The 26,344-nt window shown below is 38.5% G+C and overlaps 1 protein-coding gene across 6 annotated transcripts; it reads left to right on the top strand.

Moving 5' to 3' along the window:
* Positions 1 to 8,473: 8,473 nt before the first annotated feature.
* LOC6614387 (homeotic protein female sterile) lies at positions 8,474 to 26,089 on the top strand. Of its 6 annotated transcripts, none has more exons than XM_002038789.2 (3): positions 8,474 to 8,626; positions 12,889 to 13,933; positions 22,795 to 26,089. In XM_002038789.2, exons 2-3 carry the CDS (start codon positions 13,124 to 13,126, stop codon positions 24,100 to 24,102), a joined length of 2,118 nt encoding a protein of 705 aa, XP_002038825.2. In that variant the 5' UTR covers positions 8,474 to 8,626; positions 12,889 to 13,123; the 3' UTR covers positions 24,103 to 26,089. The 6 variants fall into 6 exon arrangements, with proteins under 6 accessions (XP_002038825.2, XP_032569683.1, XP_032569684.1 ...); XM_032713792.1 differs by having other exon boundaries at positions 8,474 to 8,639; XM_032713793.1 differs by lacking the exon at positions 8,474 to 8,626 and adding an exon at positions 8,663 to 8,760.
* Positions 26,090 to 26,344: the final 255 nt, after the last annotated feature.

The following is a 26,344-nucleotide window of genomic DNA, read 5'->3' as shown; positions in this document are numbered from 1 at the left end:
TGATGTTAATTTCCAGGAAGATAATGATGAAACAACCGAAGCATTTTCCGTTTTCTAAAACAAACATTTGCCCATGTTCTCAACAAACTTTTTATTTGGCCGAAAGAACGAGGGAAACAGAAGCCAGACAGCTGTGGTGGGTGGTTGGGCGGTCAGAAGTGGAGCGCTGCTCGGTGGGTGGTGGGCAGTGGGTGGTGGGTGGTCGATTGCCGCAGCGGTGGGGGGCGGGGGAAGTTTCGAGCAAACAAACACACAATTACAGTTACAGTTGAGTTTGTCTCTCCTCGTTGCTGTGCGCACTGCAAACAAAACTTCCTATTTTAACCCACCGCCCACCTCTGCTGCTCCTCCTCTCTCCCCCCTCTTGGCACCACCACCCGTCGGCTATTGCTGTCACACTTGCACTCAGCACAGCTTTCTACTGTCCCTTTCGCTCCCACGGCTTTCGACCGCTCACGTGCAATTGTATGCGTAAATAAGCATTTTACTATACAACACAAACTGTTTCTTGTCCTCGTCATTGTTGTTGTTGTTGTTGTTATGCTGTTACCCAGCATTTTGGAATAATCCGTGGGCATAATAGGCTAAGAAATACCTTTTAAATGGTATATAATTTGAAAAAACGTATATGAATATAAATAAAATTAAAATATACCACCCTTGGTCATTTAAACACAAACTGCCTTAAATATTTAAGTATCTTCATGAAGTGCGTGAAAATAATTTTATCAGATCTTCGAAAAACTTTCGAGCTATCATAACTGTAAGATATGCAACTTATTATGATTTCATACATTTATTTAAGTTTCTCAGTACTAAATTCTGAGATATAATAACAAACTTAAAGTGTAGAATATTGTAATAATAATTTAATGAGCAATAAAAATAACCCGATTTTGATGAATAACATAACCTTATATTAACTAGAACATATTATTTATATCTATATTATATAAGACATATATGTATATATTATATATAATCTATAGCAAATCAACCCAACGGCATGGTACTATAAATTCGAAAAATAGGATTTTATTGTTTTTAACTTGGATTTCGAGCTATTTGTTTATGTCAAGAGGGGTTGGAGTAGGGAGGGGTTTGCTGTATGCCAACGGTTAGGTGATTGTCAAATTCACCCCCTTGCTCCACCGAAACGCCCCCCCCCCCCCCCACAGCTCCCTCCTGTGGGTGTATCTTCTTCTTCGTGCCGAGCTTCTTTGTTGTTGTTTCAGTGCTCATTAGTCGCATTCGCATTGGCTCCTTGTTGTGTTTTGTATGTTTGCCTGCGTCTGTGTGTTTGCATTTGTTTGTTTTAAAATTTTATTGTATTTCATTCGTTTTGTTTCATTCCCTTGTTGTTTCGCGTCGCTGTTTGCCTTTAACCCCACCACGCCCCTAAGGACCATTTGGCCACCTTCTTTTGTTTTCCGGGCATATCCTGCTCTTCACTGCTTGGTAGTATGCATTTGCACCTAATAATTTGTTAACTCTAGTATTTTTTCTTAATATGTATGATAAAGAGATATGTCTGAAAAACTGATAAAAAATATTTAACAATAAATATTTTACCTCTTTTTTGTAACTGAAAAATTCTAAGAAATTCTAACCAAATGGAAATACAGTATGCCAAGAAACTTTTTACACACTGTGAAATAAGTTGAATTTTTGGACTTTAAAGGTAAAAATAAAGAGTTCTTTGCTTAATTAAACGCATTTTTTTTATGAAATATAATAAAATAATATTTATTTTACTTATACATCAAAAAACAAATAAAGAATATTAAATATACAAGAAAATAAACAACAAATTCCAAGTTTACACACTTTTGACACTGTCAAGAAACTCTATATATATAATATATATATTTTATTTAACAGAAATTAAGTAACAGAAATTCCTGACAACTTAAACCATTTGTTAAATGTACATACACTTGTACATATTTTTCCAATAATTTACTGAAATAAGGCATTTCTATCCACCACATGTGTGCATAATGACATACTTACATACACACTTGTATTGCCAAGTTCAGCTTTGTTTTGGTCACTTTTCCGTTACATTTCAAGGCATTTCAGCGCAACGACAGCCATGAAAAGCGCAGTGAAATATTCGACATATTCGTCAGATGAGCACAACAACTATGGAAAAACGCATAAAAAACGACTAGAGCCAAGAACTAAGGCTAAAACATAAGCAGTCAGATAGGTATGTAAACAAAAAAAAAAAAAGGAAAAAGCTCACGTGTTGCCGACGTTGGTTGGCCAGCAGCGGAACAAAAAATGCTTAATTAATTAATTTTTTTGCACTCGCTGTTGTTTGATTTCTGCTTGACTTTTTCGACATTTCCCCCTTTTTTCCAGATACTCGTGTGCTTTGCAGCATTTCGGTTTTGCTTCTTGGCATAGCTGAGCTGGCATTTTTGTTGCCGCTGCGGGGAGTGTTTATATGTGTGTCATTGTTATTGTTAACAGCTGTACTTTCGCAAATTTACAGCAGTAAAAAAAAAAGAAAAAGAACAACTTGCACATAAAAAAACAACGTAGCAAAACAAAACAACACGAATAACAACAACAGCAACAACGGGAGCTGCACAAAACCATTTTTGCTGAATGCACACGAAAAATCAACGAAAGTAGAGATACCTAACCAAAACGAAGCAAATGCACAGTAAGTTACTAATATTAGTTAACTAAATACCATTTAAGAGATTTTATATCTCATCGATCCAAGTATATTTTATACCATTTTCAAAAGGCAACATATTCCGCAAATGTTAAGAAAAATATTTAAAAACTATGTTACATAATATTGAAAAATACGTTCTTAGATATAAACTTATTTCAAAGCAATATTGAAATATGTTCTCTTCTGACATTTTACGATATGACTTCGAAAAACAATACTATTTTCTAACAATTTCAAAAGCTTTTAACCAACACTGAAACTTGTAGTTATATAGTTTTACATTCATAATCATATTTAAAATGCCAGATCAATTTTTATAATTTTTTTCAGTGTTTCCAATTGCAGCACAGTTCTGTGGCCCTGTTATTGTTGTTATTTCTGCCGCTGCATCTTGTTATTGTTGCTTGTCGAACAACAAAAAATACAACACCGAAATAAGCAGAAGAACAAGAGTAAACAATTGCAACAACAACAACAACCAGTTGGGTCTGAGCTAGTAAATAAATGCGACAAGCGTATTTTTTCCGTTCAGCAAAACAATGTCAACACGGCGAAAACATTTCAACTGAAAACATAAAAACTTCCAAAAAAAATACCACCCGCACAACATTTTTGATAGCTGCACTTGCCGAATAAACATTTCATCATAATTATATTCAGATGGGGTACAGTTGCGTTTCAGTTAGTTAGCAGTCTGCAACAAAATGTTGCATACCACGAGGCGACCTGAGGAAAAGTACCATGCAAAATGGTGAAACCAAAAGCCAGAAGGCGGCGAAAGACCAAAGAAAAATTTGTTTACTTCCGCTTGAAGTTTTGCCAAGGTTTGCGATTTGTTTTCCACAGAAGTCAAAACAAGGGAAAAGAGATTATTTTGAGGACTTTTTCTGCGTGTTTACGTTATATAGAAATATTTATTATATTTTTAAAATATTTCAAAGGAGGCGGTCTTATATGCAAAAATTAAACATGAAAATCAAAATTTTTATTATACCAATTTAAAAAAGAACTTTTTAATTGATAAAAGTAAAGGACATATCCTTCATTCTGTAATTACACAGTAGTAAAGTAGTTCAGTTCTTTGTTTTCCAAAATTTAAATATTTAATTATTTCCTTAATAAAGTTTCTGCATATAGTTGGATTGTTTAACACCTGAACAGTGGACACTCTGTTCCCATCTCTTTCTTACTCCACCGCAAGCGCTTTTCATCAGTGACAAAGACAGAGACAGACAACAACTAATTAAGTTCATTGCTTCTATTTGCGTATTTCGCTGCCTCGCATGCATTCGCATTTATGTACGCACAGCTATGGTCACAATAATTGCATTAAAATTTAATCCACTCAAAAAATAATGCAATTTATTGTAATTCGCTCATAAAAAGCTTAGAAACATAAAACATATTATTGATTTATCTTTGTAAAATTAGAACGCATTTTATAGCTGGGTCAATTATCATAATAGAGTATATAATCTGATAAAAAGTAATTCCTTATTTTTATTTTTTGTTAAAAATAGTCAAAGTATTGTTTAATAAGTTCTTTAGACTAATATTGATATTATTATTATTAGTTGATCGAAAACATAAGTCAAATAATTATCATTATTTACAAACTCTAGGTTATTTAATCTTAACCGCAAGTGTAATTTCACCCATTTATATTTACATACATACATGAATGTATGTACATATGTATACATAAGAATGTTTTCTTGCCATTTTCAGTTGCTGCTGTTTTACTGTTGTTTTAGTTATTGTTGCTGCTGCTTTGCATATTTTTTGCAGTGGAAGCTCGACAACAAAAGGCGGTCGAAAACAAAACAACAAGAGCAACAAAACTCATCAGGCTCATCTTCATTAACTTTGCTTTCGGTATTTCTGTCCGTTTCCCCTCCTTATGTATAAACCCCCTCCCCCCTCTACACAACAACCGGAACTTCTTCTTCTTCTTTGCAGCCCCCATCCCTCTTTTCCATTTTTCCCAACCCAACTTTCTTGCATTGTCTCTGCAAAATGCGAAAAACGGGAAAAAAGTACTTTTGTTTACTCTTATGCCTGCGTTCCCTTCGTTTTTGTTGTTTCGCTGCCGACGTCGCAGTCGCCACTGTTTACACATTTCCACAGCCGAAGTCCAGCAACAACAAGAACAAAAGGAATAATAAAAAAAAACCGCCCGAAAAACAAGTCTGCATTTATGCAGGCAACAGCCAATTCATTCAAAGTATACCATGAAATAAACTAATAAACATAAACCCTTGCTAGAAAAGACCATTTTGTAATGAATAGTTTTCGTACTGATTTCGTTTCAAAAAGTTAAGGTGTTAAATTAATTTAATACAGTTTATAATCATCATTCCTTTCTAGGAACATTAGAATAATATTTTATTTATTAATGCTTGGCTAAACCAAAAATATCCTCTATCTAAACTCCTAAAAGATAGTGATAAAGAGAAAAATCGGCAGCAAAACCAACTAAGAAATGCGAAATGGATAATGACCTTCAGTTGCGTCGCTGCCGACGTCGACATCCCAGTCGGCAGAGGTGTTCGCTGAGAGTGGGTGGTGGGTGTGACGGGTGTGGGGGGTCGCAAAACAACACGACTTAATTTCTGGTAGTCAGGGACATTATACCGCCACTCTCTTTCTCTTTTCGCTATTGCCGCCCACGCACAAACATTGTAAACAAACGAAATTGCTTCCTAGTTGTAAATTCGTACGCAAACAAACGCAAATAAAGTGAAAGAAATTAATGAGATACTATTAAAATCACCAATTTAGGAAATTAATACTGTAGTATATGTTATTAACTTTAGATTTTCGTTTGAGCATCAAAATGATTTCTTATTTGTTAAGAGTATATTAATCTACATCAGTAGATCTTATTTTTTCAGTGTAATCCATTTAACACTGTGCGCCTGCTCTCTCTGAGTCCCTTTCCTTTCGCTCTATTTGTCTCTCTGAAAGAGATTTATTTCCCTTTTGCGCTCTCGTTCTCCTGTGCAAACAAGTGTTTGTTTGCTGCGTCGCCGTCGACGCCGCCAGAGCGGCGGCAGAGACACCCCCACATTCCACCCCTCACCCTTGCCCCATCGACGAACTTTCTTATTTGATTACTCGCAAAAAAGAAAATGCCCCCGCCCACTGTCAAATTGTGACAAACGAATTTGTACTAATTAGCATTTCTCATGCGGCCTTCACAGTGGGCGGCATCGATTAAATTATGCCATGTAAACGATGACTTGTTGTTTTATTTGTTGGCCGCGTATAAAGTTAAATCAGATTAACTTAGTTTATTATCGTAACGTGGACCCAAATTGATTACAGTGCGAAAATGCTGGCATGATGTGGTAGAGTTTAAAGAGCATTTAAGATATGCCAATAAATTCTACTATTTTGTTATAGTACTTAAAAAAAACCGTTTATAATTTAATTTATAGAAGATAATATAACATAATTTTAATAAATTAATTGGTCTTTTATATGAAAAATGTTTTTCAAAGTTTCTTAACGGACTATTTTCTAATTGCATTCCACAGTGCTTGCCAAAAGTAACGGCACAACAAAAATTCGACCAAGAACGGCAAACTAAAACAGAAGGCGCGAAAGAGAAAGCATGACAATGGTTTTGTGAAAGACAAGAGGAAGAAAGGAAGCGGAAAGAGAAGAATTGTGGACTTAGCCGGAGAAGGGGATGAGAGCGAAGCACGTGAACTGAGAACTTGCGCACGAGAGAAGAACAACAGCAATAAAAACAAAAGCAAAAATACACCGCCCACGCAGCCACCAAAAACGCAATGCACTTTGACTGCAGCAGAGGAAAAAGCAGCGTGCCGACTGCGATGGAAACAAAAGAGTATCTGGCAAATATAAAGTAAGAACAGAACTCAGCAAATTGCGGCTTTTTACGATTTGTAATAATTATTTATTGTTATATATTATTTTATAAACACAAACAAATTAATTAATTATAATTAATACATGTGTAAGTAATTATGATACATTTAATAACCGTCAACAAAAAAAGTATTACATATGAATGTATATTCAATGATTAATATTAGTACTCAGAATTTATTTTCGCTGTGCAAAAGTGCAATCCGTTTGCGCGCAAAAAAAAACAAATATATAGTGCAACTACAACAACAACAACTCAAGGCAAACCATTTAGCCAACGCTGCGGCAGAGCGCGAGCAGCGATGCCGGCAGAAGACGGAAATACCAGGCGAACGATGACGAACGTAAAAACTACGCACCAAGCACAATAACAACACCAAAACACGCCACGAAAAACAAACAAACAAGCAAGTAGAGCGAGCGAGATACATTTGGAGAGAAATATGTAGTGGGGGAGAGAGAGAGAGAGATAGAAGTGGGAGAGCACCTGCCCCCCAATGTACCGCCCACTCGGCTAACGAGCAAACAAAACTAAACAAAAATAAATAGAAACCGAAACAGAAACAGAAACACAAGAAAGGCAGCGAAATAGAAAAGCAGGAAATATTTCGAACTTATGAAGTGCGGAGAAAAGAGAAGACTTACAGCTTTGCATTTCTATTATTAATTAGTTTCCAGAAAATCCATTTGAGTGCACAGACAGTATTAACAAGGTAGTATCTAAAATAGAAATAGAGTTCAGCAATATTTAAAAAAAAAATGACATATAATAAAATAGGTATTATTATAATAATTTTTTGTAATAATAATACTTTTACGAATTGGGTCAAATCTCACATTCACAAAGTCATTCAGTAAATAACTCATCGAGCTTAATAATTAATATCACAATTCTTTTTTCTGAAATATGACCACATTCATTGAACTTTCTTTTGTTTAATTTTTTTGGGTCTTAGGAATTTTACTACGACGTAGTAGACATTTTGTTTCATTTTGGCGCGAAGCAGATTGTGATTATGGCTTTTTATTGTTATTTTTGTTATTTTGTCTCGACCTCGGTTCGTTCAACTCGTTTTTTTTTCACTGAACCGCTCCTGTCTACTTGTTTGTTTAATTTTTTGCCATTTCTGCTTCACATTTTATTTGTTTGTTTGACTCGGCTGCGCGCGTGTCGTTGTATGTGTGTGCGGCCCAAGAAGCGGTCCGTCTCCCCTCCCCCTCTCCAGCCGACACCCCCTCACCAACCGACCATTCATCCCCTCCCATCCCCCCTTTTGATGTTGTTGTTGCTGCCGTGTTTCTTTTGCTCTTTATCAAAACAACTGCGCTGTCGACGTCAACGCCGCGCCGCAGTCAGCCTTCACACAGCAGAGGACACAGAAAAAAGCACGCATGATGCACATCCAACATATATCATATACGCGATGAAAAATATTATAAAACATTTAAGTTAAAGGAGTTGTTCATTTAATAACATATAATTTAATAAAATTTCTGTGATGTGTATATATGTCGTAATATTTTAATGTCGTAATGTTAACAACATTGTTAACTGTTTCGATATAGAGAGCAAAAGCTTAGGTAAATACTATTTTCTTAGCCGCTCCTGTATGTCTGCCACTGTTTTTTTTTGGCGCGCACTGCACTGCTCTCTCTCTCTCTCCCGCAATAACTCTCTCCGCCGCTCTCTTACCCCCCACCCACCCGCAACCAACGTTGTTGTTGCCTTAAGCATGACAAGGCACTGTAGAATTTCACAACAGGCCAAAGAGAACTTCATTACGATGTTCGTTTTGTTTTTCCACGAAACAACTGTTTACTCTGCCTCTGCTTCTTCTTCTGCGTCGGCAGCGCAGTCGGTGCGTTTACAAATCGATGCCAATAGGTTTGCGACTGTTTGCCCGAACAGTCGACGAAATCCGGTGCTCGCGAGCGGTTGTAATTAACGGTAAAGCTGTAGTTGTTTCGATGAAATATTGCGCGCGTAACGGGAAAAATACGGAGCCGTAAAAGCGCAACAGCGCCTTTGAAATAGCGGTAAATATCGCCAGTACGTGTGTTTTTTTCGGGAAGGATGTTTGTTTTCGTCACAGCCTCTTTTTGCTTGCCAAACAAATAACGGAAAAGTGAAGGCAGAAACCAAAATATCGAAATATTTTCGAATTCAAACGGTATTTATGGACGGGAATATCAGTGTGAAATATTATTCCTTTATTAGAAAGGCGGTGAAAAGTAATGTGTGCAATTAAGTAGCTATTATTAGCATAATTCTTTTAAAAGACATAATTTAAAACCAAAAAAACGCATGGGATTAAAAAGAAGGCGCATAAAATGAATGTAGTTCAAAACTTTTATTAATTATTTAATAAATAATGTAATAAAAAATTTAAAAAAAACTGTGAGACAAAAGTAATTATTTTCGCATGGAAAAATCAACCAATCATTGTGAGCCAAAACTTAAAAACTATTCTAAAAATTATTTTGATGATAAAAACCACATAAAATATGTTGAAACCCCTGGAAAACCTTGTGCAGCTTCGAAAACAAATATTTATGTTGGTTTAATAAAGAACGAAACACCCCTAATAAGTCAACAAATATTTAACAAAAAGTGTTTCTCAAATTTATTTCAAAACACATATAGCATGTGCGTTCGCGAGTGTGTCTGCGTTCGATTGTAAATTGTTTTTTATTTCATTCCGCCCGCCTTGAAATGTATTTTTAAGTTTCTGTGCTCAATTTCGCGTTGGATGTTGTTTACTTTTTGCGTTGTTTAATTTGTTTTGGCCTGTGTTGTGTTTCTCTCCCTGAGTTTCTTCTTTATTCAAAATGACAAAAGGCGAAAACAAACTAAATTGTGGATAACATGGATTTTATGCAAATTCAACGTTTTCTGATTCAGACCTTTATTTCGGCAGCGCTGTTAAATGAATTCAAAATGGTCGAAGAAATCAGTCAAATAAAGCGTGGAATATAAAAATCTGTGCAATCAAAATGATTCGTATTAAGATCAATAAGATTATATAACACTCAATATTAAAACCCGAAACAAACACACAGAAATTCACTAAACTTCTGAAACAATTAAAGTAAAAACAAGTAGTAACGAAACAACACACCTTATTTATAAATAAACATCCAATAAAATGGCAACCTAAGCATTTCCGCCCTGACTCACATTACAAGACAATAAAAACGGTGACATTTAGAAATTCCTGATAAATTCTCCATACAGTCGCACATTTTCTCGGTAATCAAATAACAAATCAAAGCTTCGAGACATGCAAATTAATTTTGAACGCAGAAAAACCCAAATTCTACTATTCACAATCAGTAAACAACAAGAGTACAAATAGTCCAACAAAATATATGACCGCAGAATTCCAAGAAAATCCCTCAAAACTGTGCTACTTAAAAATACCACGAGGTCGCACACGAAATGCAAGGGAAAAACCAAAAAAACATAGCCAAAATGGCATTTCGAGTATTTCCAGCTTATAGCTACAACGGAAAATAATTGGAAAATCACTTGAAAAAAGACAAAGAGCAAAAAAGTGCGTAAAAAAAGCAGCGTGGCGTAAAAAACAAGTCCTAAAAATAGACCAAAATGTGTCGCGTCTAAAAATTGACGCATAGTGTGGCGCAAACAACAAAAGCAAACAACTAAACACAATAAAAAAAAACACACACACGGATAAAACACAAACAATAAAAACCACACGAAACGAACTAAAAACAAATTAAGGTTTATCGCCCGTCTCTTTTTAACTCTGCTTGCTTGTGTGTGCGTGAGTGCCGTGCGCGAGTTTACCGTTATGATTCATCCAGCTGTTTGCGCAGCGTAGCAATCTGCGCAAAAAGAAATACTTCTCGAACTTTTGTTCGACAGACAAAAACCGATTACTAAACGATTTATTTTATGAAATTATGTGTGCTAATTCGTGTACTAAAACACAAAGACATGTATGTGCATGTAATTATAGTTGCGGTTGCTGATTAAGATTCAGTTATAAAAACCCAGAAATAAGTTTACAGTTGTCAGCTTTAATATACAGCTTGATTATATAAATAATAATTGTATTTTGGGAAAAATGGTTATGCTTAGCACGCGAAATTTATCATTCTAGCAAATGAGGCATTATTTTCTGTAGCTTTTCTAGTTACTATAGCCTTTAGCTATTGTCTTGTTCTAAAAATTCAAAAAAGGATCTCCGAAAGCCTTGATCCCTTCCGAAATCCCTATTATGCTGGCCGCTTTTGTGCTTTGTAAGCACGAACGACAAGTGCTAAAACGTAAAGCAAATTGCGCTCGTCGCCAAAACCAGGAAGCAAAAAATCTACGTTCGACAAAGATTGATGTAAAAGCGAGATGCCGCATAGTATAAAGCCCCTTGCGCTGGTGTTGGTGCGAGTGAAAGCGCACGTGTCCCTGGGTGCAGATTGTGTGTGTGCGAAATACACTTCCGTCTATTGTGAATGACGAGGCGCGAGCAGTTGCCTTGCCATCTTTGTTATCGTTTGTTGTTGCCTCCGCTTCGGCTTCTGTTGACTTGTGACATTTACACACACGATTACGGGGGAAAAAAAATACATTACCACTCACGCGTTTTTCTTGGCAGAATTTTCTCCGTTCGCTGAAACTGCCGTATTTCGCTCTACACAAAAGACATTAAAAGTAATTTTAATTAAGGACTGTTAAGTTGTAGTTGTGATCTAAAATTCGTCCGGGTTCGACACCCACCAGTATAAACTCAAACAAAATTTGAAAACATTCAAATACTTACAGTATGTCAAGAAACTGTTTACACACTGTGTAATAAGTTGAATATTTCACAGTGTGTAAACAGTTTCTTGACATACTGTATCTCAAAATTCGATATTTGTGCCCGTGTAAAGACAGTTACACGCCGAAATGCTAATGCCTTTTAAAAATCTGCCCTGTCATCCACTGCGGACTTTATTCCACGGTTTAATTTGCTCTATAGCTAGCTACGTATATACTATAATATAGTGCCACTGACCTAGGCAGACGATGACGTGTGTTCTGTAAAAACTGATTATAAGGAATTGCTGGGGATTTATATAAGGGAACTTGCTGAATGGAAAATGCTAGTTTCGATTGTTTTCACTGTTTGCCGAGATTACAAATGTCGATCGATCAGTTACGGTTTAGATAATGGCGATCATTACAAGCAACGCAATATAGGTTTTTGGTTTTTCCCAGCACTGATCTCAGAGCATTTTAAACACTTACGGAATTTCCTCAGCAATGCATGTGATATTAAGTAGATAAAGCTACGTCACGGCTACGGGGGTATTTCATAATTTTGCGTCACATCATGGTTTAGATAAAATTTCGCCTAATCTACCCTTGGAGACGTACCCGATAAGCACGAAGGCTGAGATTATTTTTGGCTGTGGTAACAGATATAATAGTTGGTTTTGGGGATTAGAATGTGGCTAATAACGTTGTGGAATTGCCAAAAATAAGTTTATTGCGAAATGGTTTTGAATTATACCATTTAAGTTAATTAAAAGTTAATGTAATAATTAAATACTTTCGCAACTGTCAATTAGCTGAGTAAACAATTAAAAGAATTTGATGTATGCCAGTGTTGTTTTTAAAGCAATTACGAATATCGGAGTAAATGTTAGAATTTTAAAATATGTACTTTATTTTCCCTTCCGTACGATCAACTTCTGCCCGCCTCCGTTTACATAAAATGTCATTCGAAATTTATCAATTAGATGTCAAATCAAATAAAAAACCCAGCAATTAGCACGTTGACTGCCACTGGAATTACAACTATAACTATTGCAATAGAAGGGAATATTTCTGTGATGATGATCGCTTTAGGTTTTGAAGTTTGTGGTTGTTATGTTTGCTTTTTGGCCATGCTTAGTTGTTGGCCAGAAAATTTCCCATTACTGATTAACACCTCCGCGCACAAATAAGTTAACAGAGAACATAGGGCCGAATGAAATGGAATCATAATACAATGACCAATGGCGATCGATTCGACAGCAAGTATTTGGCCGCAAACAGCTCGCTGAAAATGTTTCGAGTGGTGAATGAGTGTGTGGCATGACTCACGGGTATCATTCGACTCAGGGACGGAATGTTTGACGTGCGGGAAAAACCCGGCGATAACGTAAACAAAACGATATATGCCGAACTAAACTTGTTTTCGCCGCTTTCGAATTGAGGATTATTTAAGAAAAGTGTGATAAGTTGCTTAAGAGTAGTAAACTATTTATTTTTGAATGACCAATTTTGTCTTTCTTCTCTTTCTTTTCAGTTAATGAAAAGTAGTAAACACAGTGCTAAATGAAAGAGAATGAGACCCAGTCGACAGGACCCAAGAAGACGATGTTGATTGAGTGCATTTCGCGTGACATTCCCTGAGAGTCAGCTTCGCAAATCGCCAGAAAGCAGAAGTAAAGCTCAAGTGTAGAGCTCGGCTGCACAGATCTGTACATATATATACATATATAGCAATCAACCATCCACCGATCGGTTGAGAGGCGTGGCAAATGAACTTCAATCCGGCCAGCGTGGTAGCCGCCGCAGCAGCAGCCGCACATCAGACGTCCCATCTCCACCACCATCACCATCATCATCCGTATTTGAGCCACCAGCAATTGCAGAACCACCAGAGCAGCATCACCCAACCACAGGCACAGCAACAACAGCTGATCCCACTGCCCGTCGTCGGCGGAGGAGCAAGTTTACCAGTGGGTGGCAGCGGCGGTGGCGATACATCGCCCAAAATCATGGAGTGGACCAACGACGATGCTCTGGAGCTGATCGAGCAGTACCGCTGCCATACGGAGCTGTGGAATCGTGCCGATCCCAAGTACAAGGATAAACTATGTCGATTCCGGGCGTGGTCGGAAATAGCCGAGCGTTTCGGTTGCAGCAAGGCGGAAGTGGAGCGGAAGATGAACGTACTGCTCACACAGTATCGCCGGGAGAAGCACAAGATGTTCGTGAAGATATACCAGGGCATACAGCCCAATCCGTCCAAGTGGTATGCCTTCAAGCGATTCGATTTCATGGAGGCGGGCGGCGGCAGCCTAAGCGGCGGTGGGTCCGTGGGATCCGGTGTTAATGCCCCCAGCGGCAACCTGGTGCCGAATCCCGTTTCCTCATCCGCTGCCGCCGCCGCCCACAACGGGCTGAACGGACTGGCCGCCGCGGCAGCGGCCTACGAAAGCGGTACGATTGCGGCGGCGGGCAACGGAGGAGCACCACCCACTGTACCAGGTGGCGGAGCACCTGGCTCACAGACCGTCATGCAGCACAGACGCATCAAGACCAAAGAGCTGAAATATTTCGGAGCGGTAAGCGAACATTCTAGTTTAAACAAATTCCATTAACTTTCATTGGTTGGTGCATGAGAAAACAAATGACGCACGTCAAGCACAAAAGGTTTGAAAAAATCCCCAATAGGAATTTACCAAAATTTTGGTAATTCCTCTTTTTTTTTATATATATAATTATCAATTTATTTTGATCAAATGGGATTTTTATACTGTTTGTAGAAATGCCTATGTTTTCTCAGTACATGTATGTACATATGTACATCACTTTTAACAAATCGATTATGGTGAAAAATTGACATACTCATCAAATTACTCACCATAATTCGATTATAAAAAATCTTTTTTAAGTGTGCCCCAATAATTTGTTAAAGATTTTTATTTCATTGAGTAGAGTGCCGTTCTTATCGTATTTGTACACATTCGTGTGTATTATGTACTAAAACCAAAGTCCAAATTCAGAAATGATGAAAAATTAACCAGAATTAAAACAGATCTTAACCCAAGTAGGTTATTAATGAAAAGTTTTAGCTTAGATACGCACATATGGTTTTTAGCAAACGTTTTCCACGTTTTTTTTTTTATTGATTTCCAACGAAAAAATTGTACTTCCACAAAACTGAAAAGTGTTATTTGTAAAAAACACATGGAAACCAATGGAAATCGCCTTTTTGACGAAATCGTTGGAGATTTCATTCGAAATATCCGTATTTCAATATATTCCTTAGAACTCTTATCACAATCAACTTCAATAGAAAAAGTTGGAGGAGCACACACGTGTGACGTGTGACCAATTTTTCGGCTTAGCAACCAATATTTATTTTACACATTTCATTTTATATTTTCGGACGCTTATCACTTCAATTGAATATTTCAAAAGTAAACATGAATTTCTAGTGTTAATTTCAATCAAAACAACGGCTTCGAGTTAACTGTGAAATGAGACGGAGAGAGTCGGCATAAGAGAGCGACAACGGACTCAACTCTCTTTGGCGCTGGCGCTCAGGCAAACATGTGCGCAAGTGACTTGCTATTTCTGCACTGGCCCCACTCTCTGGCGCTCTCTCTTTGGTCGTAGTGTTAGTGTGCTCGGCTTTTGTTTGTGCTCTTTTTCGTTGTTGACGATCAAAACAGAATTAAAATTTTACGCATAAATTTTTCTTAGAAATGCGCAGTGGTGTGTGTGCGAGGCATTGGCCCCAGCTCTCTCCCGCGCCTCCTCCCTCTCCCTCATCCTATCTTCCCCTCTCTCTCGCACTGTCTGCCAGCTTGTTGTTGGTATTTTTGTTGTTTTTATATGCGTTGTCGCGCCAGGCAAGCAAAAAGTGTGCGAGTGGAAGGGAGAGGGGTGTCTTGGGGCTGGGGGGCCCTGACATTTCGTCGCCGAACTCTTCTTCGTCTTCTCCTTCGCCTGTTTTTGCTTTTGCTGTTGTTGTTGTTTCTGTTTCTCTGAATGATGAAATGTTTGTTTTGCACAGCGAAATGTGTTGGCGACTGCGACGCAACTGCGACGCCGGCAGAGAAGACGCAGCACTTGCTACGGTGATTTTTTCACGAGTTTCATTTTCTTCCGTTTGTTATTTTGATTTCCCTAACTGTAAGTTTGATATTACCTGTGGGATTATCAATATGCATATCCATTTTAAAAACACTACCTGTTAAAAAAGTTTTCCATTGCATTATACACCAAATGTACAAACATATACATTCATTAAAACCTAATTAAGAGAGTAACTTAAACTAGAAATTAGAAATGTGCCGAAGCAACCCAGTTTGCTAACTAAATAGCTAGCTAACTTGAAAAGAATAATACCAAACTTGTTTGCTCAAATAATACTTTGTTTAATTAGTTTCCTTGCAGTGGCATATTTAAATTAATTAACAAAAAACCACCGTAGCTATTGACTTTTAACCAATTAATGAATCATACTAACTGGCAACTTGGAGTCTCGAAACTCCGCTGCGAACTGGCTCTTTGTTTTGCTGTTGCTGTAGTGACGTTTTGTTTTGTGGTTACCCGGTGGACACCACCTTATGCCCCAACCCTCCCCAAGTCTCCACTCCCCCCACCCCTCCCCTTTGCACCGTGATTCGCTGGAAGCTTTTGTTTTTACTTGGCTCTGTTGTTTGTCAGACTTATCAAAACAAAATGCCAGCAGGAGTTGTTGCTGCTTCTTGCTGTTTTCGCTCGTTTTTTTTTGCTGCCGTTTCTGGAAAACAAATGAAATTTTTGCAAGCCAAAGAATATAAAACTTGGCGCCTGGACTTTTTCTCAGTTTTTTGTTTTTACTTTTACTCGTGCGGTGGGGGAGGGGGGAGGCATGGGGCGATCGGGGGCGTGGCTTGGCTAAATGCATGCAACTTGTTTGTCCAAGTCGTGTCACCTTTGGTTTTCTGGTTTTGCGGTGCCCATACAAATTTCGGCACTTATGGCCATCAAAATAGAGCTGTTTAAAAAGTAAAATTTAAAAAAAAATCATTATTATTTCAAAACAGTTATTTTGTAAGGCTATAATATACTTATTTGCAATGATTTCGTTTTTAAATGCAATGAAATTAAATTTGTGTTTAGCTTCGTTTATTTATGTACATAAGAGCTTGATTTAAACCTACAAAAAAATTTTTTATTTATTAAATCCAATAGATAACTTATAAAATAGTATTATTTCTTGCATGATGCATTTTTTCAAATATATAGTATATTTTGTTCGTTTTTCTTACTCTTTGAAAGGGCGTAGTTATCCATGAGCTAATTCGTTTAATGTCTGTTTTTTTTCGTGATTTTTCTTTATCTCACTTTGGACAGGACAAAATCGGTTCACACTGGACGTGCTCCCCTTTAATCCACTCCCAATGCCATTTTTTTTTAATACTTTTTCTTCTTCTACCGTTGCTCCCTTTTTTTTGTTTTTTGGTTTGGCTTTGGTCTCGTGTTGTTTTTCTGTTTCTGCGTCATTATTATTTGCGTGTGCAGGCAGCACTAACAACGACGCCCACGCCCCCTTTTCAGAACGCCCACCTACGAACCACCACCCACGCCCACCGCCCACTTATTGTTATGTATTTTTGTTCATATTTTGCAATTGTTTTGCTCTGCGGTATTTTCCTCAAGACAAGTGAACAGTAAAAACAAAAACAAGATGAAGCCGAAGACGAGCTCTGGTGTTTTTGTTATTATTGTTGTTTCGGTTGTTGTCCCGCAATGTTGTGGCTAGCAAACGGCTCACGCACCGCCTCACATTCACCACCCACAATTCGCACCACCCAAACTGAAACACCTGCAAAAAAATAAAAAGTTTCTAGCTTGAAAGTAGCATATTTATTGGAGATACTAGCTAAGTGCGAATTCTTTAGTTTGGGTATGGAGTTAATTTGATTTCTCATTATTTATAGGTTAAGTTGAGTTTTTTAATTCAAAACCTAGCTTGATTTTAAGTACTTTAGTAATTACCATTGTTTTCAAGATTCATCTTGAAAAGATACATTGTCTTGTAAAGATACATTTATAGTTTAATCATGAATTATTCAGTTGGATATCACGTAAACTATGTTATTTATTAAAATATTAAATGAATTAAAATTTGTTGTAAATATTTAAACTATAGTCCTTATCAGCGTTAATTAAATTAAATTTAATTCTAATTCGATCTGTGGTGTGTAAATTGTTCTCATTAGACATGTGCATCCCATTATAGATCAAAAATATATATATAATAAGTGAAATTCTTCATTGAAGCACTTGTAAAATTCGAAATAATGCTTGATTTTGAGACTACTTAACGGTTTTATGTTCCAATCGACCCCAACTTTGAAGTTAATTTATGTTTTGCACGTCCCGACAGCTTGAACTTGACTCGTTTCTCGGAAATGTGTTTTTCGAGTGTAGTTTTCTCTTGTTTGTGTTTCCTACTGTTGTTGTAGCAGTAGCCGAGTATCCAGCTGTTGTTGTAATTCGCGTTGTTTTGTTTTCCCTCGCATTGCCTATAAACCACCCACTACCCCCCACCCCCACCCCCGCCGTGGTGGAATGAAAAGTGCAAGGCAAATATGCAGCAACTGCAACGCCGGCAGCGAAGTCAGCGTTTGTTTTTGTTTACTCATTCATTGCAAAGTTGTTTAGAGCCGAGCGCGCAGCGTATGGTTTTTTTTTATGCATATGTACATATGTATGTACATATGTGTGTAGTATGTAGATGGTAATGATGATAGTGATGATGATAGGGTATAGGGTTTGTTGTAGTGGGCGGCAAATCTGGGGCTTTCTGATGGGAAATGTGCTTGGAATTCGCCGTAGTTCCTTACCATCCAAAGTTTTCATTCCAAAGTTAAGCAAGAAATTTGAAGTTTTGAGTGGTTCAAGTTTTTTCGGTGGCCTGACAACTCTGAAAATCGTTCCTATGAATTAGTGACAAAAAAAAAGAGTTGAAGTTATTTGAAAGTATGGAAAAAATATTTACAATTTGTTAAAAGGTTATGATATTGATAGATTTGAATGTCCTGGCAACTCTAGAAATAGTACCTGTGAATAGATTTTAAAAAATAAACAGTTTTAGTTCCCCAATTCCTGCTGAGGCGCAGTCAGACAGTTCGAACAACAAGAGGAAGCAGATGGAGTTCCAGGAAAAAAGTGTTTTTAAGTTATTTTCATGGGTCCTGACAACTCTGGAAATCGTACCTGTGAATTAGTGAGAAATTACAAGTCGTTCAAATTCACGTTCGATTACGAATACAAAGATATGTATATGTGGGAATAGTGGGGAACTTTCCCAGCAACTAGGGAGCACAGCTTTCTGGGGATTAACCCGTTAACCGAGACACTTGGCAACTCTGGTATTGGCACCTGCCAGGTGACGAAGCCATCTTACACACACACACACTCACCTGCGCACACCGCAATGCATTTTCAATTGCAATTTGTTCCACTGTTAATTTTACGACTCCCCTTTCCAGTGTAAATCCCCCATTTTAGATGGAGGAGGTGAGAAGGAAGACGGGGGGTCGGGGGCTTTGTTTGCGGCGCTTGCGCTTGCGGTTTTCATGGCAGTTTCATTAATGTTAGTGTAGCAGTTATTTTTGTTGTTGCTGCGGTGTATGCGCTTTTGCGAAAATATCGCCGTCGTACTTCAAAAACATTGGCGTGAGCAGCCGGATAGATACAGTGGAACTTTGGTAACGGAAACTTCTTCGAAATTATCCTTAACATAACATAATAACCTGAGCTTTTCAAATAAATATGCAAGATGGAATTTCCTGAGATATATTAAATAAATATGTGTATTTATTTCCGAACAGAAAAGATATTTTCCAATAATCCTCTAATATTTTTAAATGTTAAGAGCAGAGTAGAAACTTCAATATCTTCGTTTTATTAATGGTGTATTGCATCCTGATTAAATGAATATTAGATTTTAAAACCCAATAAAGTAATTTTTTTAAGTCCAATGAAATGTTTTTATTTTTATAATTAAAATTTAAACAACGGAATATTGATCTTGTAAGTGTTGAGCGAAAAGAGTTTGGGATGCTTTACTGTAGCAGTGGAAAGAGGTAGCTTGCGACAATTGTGAATGGGGCGGTGCGGAGAAAGGGGGCGTTGGTGGAGAGTGAGAGGGGGGTTGGGGGATAGGCGGCTAGAGGGGGACTGGGGCGGATTTCGTGCCAAAGGAGTAGAAGCAGCGACGACGACGACGCGTAGTTTGTGTAGTGTGTTATTTATTCATTGGATTGGATGATAATCAGTTTGTTTACATTTTTCAGTTGCACACACAATCCGAGCGAAAGAGCGAGCGGGCGCGAGTGTGGGCGCGAGCGAGAGCGGGCGAGTTCATTCTCTTGTCTGTTTTATTTTATTTGCCTTAACAAAATAATAATACAGACATGCAAACACGCACACAGCGCACTCACACACACACGCACGCACACTCTGCTCCGAATGCGTAAACAACAAAAGCAGCTGCAACAACAATAGCAACAAGCAGCGGAAAAGAGATGGCGATAGCGGCGGGGGGATGGGGGATGGGGCGGCGTAGTTGAGGAAACTTAAAAACAGCAGCGGGGGCAACAACAAATAAACAACCCAGGTTGAACTCTTATTCTCGGGATGCCCCAACATTCGATTTTTGACATTTGTAGGCGTTTGACGGAAAATAATGGAAATCGAAAATGGAAAAAGAAAAATATGTACAAAATCATAAACTTCAATTTTCAATAGGCAATGTAGAAAATCTTTTGACAGCTACATACATACAATGTGTTTAGATACATATGGATATACTATATAACAATAGAAAAGTAATTTCGTAAAAAAATAGAGCATAGTGTATTCGTTTTTTCCAAAATGTTGGGGCCCATTTGCTTTGTCGCAGCATTTTGATGGAAAGTTCTAGGCGCCACAACTCAGACAGACAGAAAGGCAAAATCAAAGAGATCGTCGCAGACAGAAAGGGATGGCGCTAGCCAGGGTGGAGCGGGCAGAAAGAGAGGGAGCGCCCACTTTGATCGCCGCTGACCACATTAAACTTTTTGTTGTAGTTGTTGCTGAATTATTTTCGTGTGAGGCCCCAAACGTGGGGTAGGTTAATGCTAATGCCTCGCCTGACCATTAAAAACCCTCTCCATTTAACTCTCCATCTCTCCGTCCCACTCTTTGTGTTCTTCTAGAAGAAGAATTCTTTGGGCGCTCTCTTTTGCATGTCAGAAGAGTCTCTGTGAAATAACGCTGACATTTGCAAAAGTTTCTACAAAAAAAAAAAAAAAACAAACGATGCAGTCTTTATATTGGATTAGATTTTGAATCTTATAATTTGTATTTAGAGTGACTTCAATTAGAAATTTGTGTTTTTAGCTCAAAGAAGGAATATTACGTTGCCAAATGAAATTAAAAGTATCGATAAGTAGAGTTTTGAATCATCACAATTAATTTGTTACGTTTGTTTAGTTATTTGCCTTAATTTCCGATAAATAGACCGTTAATTGCCGTTCTATCTCGCTCTTAATGAGTCACCCAGACTTTGCATAAAAAAGCACGTTTCTCTTAAATCGTTCTCTTCAAGCAGCAGCGTGTTACTCTCTCTTTTTCTCTCTCTCTCTTGCTCGTTCACTCTCTTCCGCGCTCGCACGTTTCGGCTGTTCGAAAATTTTTACTACGCCGCTAGAATAATTTCGGACAAAAATATTACGGTTCGAGTCGCGTTGTCGTCGCTTTCGCGCACAGCAAACAAAAAAAGGTCTAGCTGCAACAAGTGTAAATAGCGATCCTAAGCAAGAAAAAAAACAAAAGCCGAAATGCATTATCAAAACAATAATAATAATAATATTATTAATCTGAGATCCCCTGCGATTCCACACAGAATTCCGCCGGAATCCGTAGCAACTACAAACTCTTCAAACGTAAGTTTCAGCATTATTCGGTTTGCCGGGGGGAGCGGGGGGGCCTCATTCAAAGGGCGATTGTTTGGAAAGTTCGCGCACTTTGCCACCTGTGTGCGTGTTTTGATGATACCCTTCCCGAAGGGTATATCTATTTAATCAGAACATTACAAGGTTACTGATATTCCTTATAATAGTTTCTTGCTTTCTTTTTGCATTTTGCTATTAAATTAATATGTAGCTTTATAAAATAAATATTTAATTTAATATAATACTAATTAGAACATTCATCATTGTTCAATTTGTATAATTTGATGTTCATAGTTCGATTTAGTTATATATGAATTTTTTTATACCTACAAGAGCATACAAACTTCTCCTATCTTAACTTTCTTTCATGTTGTTTTGCTTTTTTCACCTGTGTGCGTGCGTGTGTCTGCTAATTTGTTTTGATCGCTTCGTGTGTTTGCCATATATAGATATACACACATCTATTGGGCAAAAGCAACAAAAACACGATCTGAGCGCAGTCAAATTATTATTTATTTACCAATTATTATCATAATTCGGTCCGACTTCGCACTCTTTCGGCTTTAATTTATGTTTCGAATTCACTCAGAACAATGATAAAAACAACTTTTCGTCGAGGTTTTGACCGGCATTGGAATGCGATGAGAAAAAAAAAAACAGAATCTGAAATTTCTAATTCAATTGGTTTTGCTGATATCAATTAGTATTATTATATGCAAATTGATTTCGACTTTTAACAGCGACACTGCAGGTATGCAAAACGAAATGTTCTCAACAATTTGTTAAGAAAAAGACGTTAATCTCTTGTTTTCCAACGAATTGTTAAATGAAAAAAGTAGAATCGAGTTTGATATAAATTTGGATCTTATTAAGAAATTTTACCTATCTTTGATGCTTTGTTTGTTCAGAGTAATATTGTGTAAAAAAGGAAATATTTAAAGAGAAATAGTCAGTAATTTTCTATAAAACATCAATTCGTCTATCCATCATGATTTGGCAAAAATATGGTAAGAGACCATAAATAGCGCTTAGCCAGAATGATTTCACTTAACAATCATCATTACACTTTAGTTTTAAAAATCTAATTTTTCTGCTATCTCGACAATTTGTTAGAATCACATTTAGGGCACATATTGCTCCACTATCGGTTCTATTAACATACTCCATTTCGATAAGAGTTACGCATTTGAAAATAAACATAAATATATATTATAAAAGTATCGTTGTTTGACTTTGATTCGATTTTGAAATCGAATTCCCTGTTTAGCGGCAGCCAGGCTCTTAATTAAACAATTTTGTAGTTAATAATTTTATGGGCTCCGCATTAGTTCTCAAGTAGCCAGTGTCGCTGCGTTGGTTATCTTGATCGTACAATCTTTTGGACTGCGTCACGATGACGAAGTGAGGAACCTTTGAACACCCCAACCGACTGCAAATGCCCTATTTCTAATCTCCTCGTACTCGTTCCGTTTCTCTACTTCCAGATGGGCCTGAACATACCCATGTTGATAGCGAGCAGCCAGACGCTGGACAGTTGGAATACGGCGGGTCAGTACTCGCCACCGATATCGGGCTCCGGCGGCGGTGGCTCCGAGCGAGGAGGAAGTGCAGGAGGCGGCGGAGTGCCGCCACAGCAACTGCGAGTGCCCCTGCCGATGAGCTATCATGGCGGAGCTGGTGGTGGGAGCAGCAGCAGTGATTTCCAGCAGAGTCCCCTGAAGACCATGGACACCTCGGACAATGAGGACAACAACAATACCAAGGAGGATGTGGCGGCGGCAGCGGCACTGGGGCAACTGGCTGCCAAGGTCGAGCTGCGATCGCCGGCGGGCGCAGGTCCTGGCGGTGGCGGTGGTTCGAGCAGTAGGGAAGCCAATGATCCAGCCAGCGATCCCATCAAGTCCGACCGCACGCTAAGCGAAGCTGGCAGCAGTCCCATACCGAATACCAACATGCACGAGGCGCACAAGAATCACCTGCTAAACAGTCCCGCCGGCGGAAGGGCGGTCACGCCGCGGCAGGCGCATGAGCAGCTGCACCACCATCCGCACACGCAACACCACCTGCAACATCAGCAGCAGCAACTGCAGCAGCAGCATCAGCAGTTGCAGCAGCAGCAACTGCAACAGCATCAGCAACAGCAGCAGCTGCATCACGGCCACGAGGAATTGGACATCAAGCAGGAGTTGGTGGACTATTTCCATGGTCAGGCGGCTGCCGGTGGCGGTGGTGGTGGTGGTGTTGTTGGTCCTGCACCGCCGCCACCACCCGAATCGCATCGTTCCTATAGCTCAGCGGGCGAGGAGAGTCGCCTCCAGTTGGTGGACATGGCCCAGGATCTGAGAGTCGCCCAGGCGAAGGCCAATTTTGGTGCTTTCATCCTGCCACCCAGAGGCAGTGATGCCAGCACACCCGCCATGCCCTTAAATATGCGAAAACTGACCGGCGCCGGCAGTGCGGGTCATATGCTAATGAATTCGCTGCTGGGCTCCAGGGAGAGCATGTCGGATGGCGAGGAACCCGATCCGGATAACGACGAGGCGACCGAATCGGCCGCCAGTCCGGGTCACATCAAGAGCAGCGTTTCCGCCCAGGCGGCCGTTGCAGCGTCCGCCTTTTACGCCGAGTCCCTGAATCGAGATGATTGCGATTTTATTGGATCGAACGTGTCCCTCAAACTGCGAACCATGGATCGCACGCAACGAATCATTGCGGAGAAGCTAATCAGCGAGGTGCTGTACTATGGGCAATTCAACGAGCTGGAACGCTCGGCGCGGATACAGCCCAAGTGACAGTGGCGCCCCAAGAAGTGGACGGCTGCGATGGGGAACGGAAGTGGTGGGGCCGTGGGTCTGGGCATCGGTGTGGGTTTGAGCAGGATCAGGCTGGGCAGGAGCCTCCTCGCCCCGCAGCATGGCAAGTGAATTCCATTTGATGAAATAGTCGACAGAGAGTAGTAGGCAAATACAGAAACCAATACAGAGAACAGTACAACTTATTTTTAGTTTGGCCAGGATCGGGGTCACCACTTGTACAAAGCTTGGCTTGAACGGGGGCAGTGTTACTTAGCCGGAGAGAAAGTGGAAAGGGCGAGAAGAAAGCGGAGAAGGGCTTGGAGAAAGGTACTTACACACCAGGGAGGGAGAGATGCCGATGCTGAAGGGTTCAATCACGTTTGGTCATACTTCAAAAACTAGCTAATTGAAAAGGCAATTAGGAGTAGAATAATTATGTCATATGGTATGAACTTGAAATGTGCTTTTAATACGTGCAACGTTTAAATTATTAAGACCAAAATTTTAGGTTTACTTATAGAGAACATTAGGCAAATATGTATTTTGTTAGCGTGAATTAATTTATTCTGTCTGTGTAAAGTTTAGACCTTTGTAAAACAGCTGCCATCTCTCCCGGAGGAAAACACAAACCACAATATAGAACACAAACCAAAGTTACTTTCTATTCTGTTCGAAGGGCTGCCTAAACAATAGTTTAGCTTGTGTGTCCACCAACTTCAATATTAAAATACACGAAATACATAAAATACATAGATACTAGATAGGTTAGGGTCTGGGACTGGGGTCAGCGACACACCTGAGACGTCTAACTAGCAGAATCTCAGTATTAACTATAAAATACACATTACATAGGGATCCAAGCATTTGCCATAGATCGTTTCCATTGGGGCCCGATCGTCCACTTCTTCTGGGTGTTCTTCTCCGATTGCTGGTTGCTCGAGCCCCAACAAACCAGACCTCGCCCCCTAGAACAGAAATTAAAAATAAAATATGAATAATAATAATAATAATAACAATAAAGGAGAGGAAAAGTAAGCAAAACTAGCGTAAAGACAAGGAAAAGCGGCTGCTAAAAAGTCAAGCTCCAATTTGGGCATCACTGAAACTCATGTTCCCGAGAAAAGCTAACCGTTGAGAAAGGCACTTATAAAATGTATATGTTTTCTATACATATATCTGCATATGTGTATGTAAATGGATAAAAATATATAATATATCATTGTACCTTATTTTGAAACAGAGATGTTTTTTTAGTCACTTAAGTCTGGTCGTCGAAAAGTCACCACGATCCAAACCCAACAACTGAAACCAACCAAGAAAACCAACAAACAAAAAGCAACCGCAAACTTTTACCTATATTATACAAATACAAATACTGTCGTCACTAGTTCGTTAAAGAAACAACAAAAACCAACGCAAATGCAGAAACAAAAGCGAAATATTGTACATTTTCGTGTTTATTTTTTAGGTCCTATTGATTTTTGCATAATATTTAAGTAGCTTTTATTTTTATATGCAAAGCAAAGCAGAGCAAAAACAGAAACATTGAATTAATTTATATGAATATATATATATATATTATATACATACATAAACCTAATAAAATATGGGCAAATTAGTTAGTCACATAAACGAGAGAAAGAGATAGCTGGTTAGTTGAGGATGATGAAATGCAGTTCGGCTTTTGCTGCTGCGTTTTTTAGCCCTAGTTTTTACCTTAGCATAGAACAACAAAATCAAAAAAAAAAAAACAGCATAAGTCCAAACCGAAATGAAAAGTCATGTGTAAAAAAATGGAAAACTAAATGTGAATAAATTAATTGTCTGTAAAATTAGCGAGAATTTGTTTGGCATCGATGTGCAAGTCGTGTGTTCGTGTGAGTGCGTATGAAAAGCAAACCAAAATTAGTTTTTCCTGAATGTGTAAGCAGCAGCTAAAAAACAAATAAATGTGTGTACCTATTTGTCTGACAAGCATTGTAAACTGTGTGTTTTTCTGCGTCGCTGATTGTTGGGATTATAAATTCAGGTTTTATTGCAGCCAGATTTGGTAAATGGTAAAGATGTTTTCTGTTTATGTCACATGGCCACATTTAATAAGTGCCACATGGTGAATTTAATATAATATATGTAATTATCTTGAAATGCAAATATTTTGAGTAACGCGCCATATTTATCGAAAGTTCCCAATCTACATTAATCGAAAAGCATCTACATACATTTTACATGAAGCCCAAAA

Source organism: Drosophila sechellia, chromosome 2L (assembly GCF_004382195.2).
Source record: "Drosophila sechellia strain sech25 chromosome 2L, ASM438219v1, whole genome shotgun sequence".
NCBI lineage: Eukaryota > Metazoa > Arthropoda > Insecta > Diptera > Drosophilidae > Drosophila > Drosophila sechellia.
This window is presented reverse-complemented; position numbering and strand designations above follow the sequence as displayed.

What these genes read in the sequence shown, in the direction of transcription:
- LOC6614387 (XM_002038789.2), top strand. Translation starts at nt 13,124, where the DNA reads ATGAACTTCAATCCGGCCAGCGTGGTAGCCGCCGCAGCAGCAGCCGCA. An exon ending in AGCTGAAATATTTCGGAGCG is followed by an intron (nt 13,934 to 22,794) that starts GTAAGCGAACAT and finishes CTCTACTTCCAG; the next exon opens with ATGGGCCTGAACATACCCAT.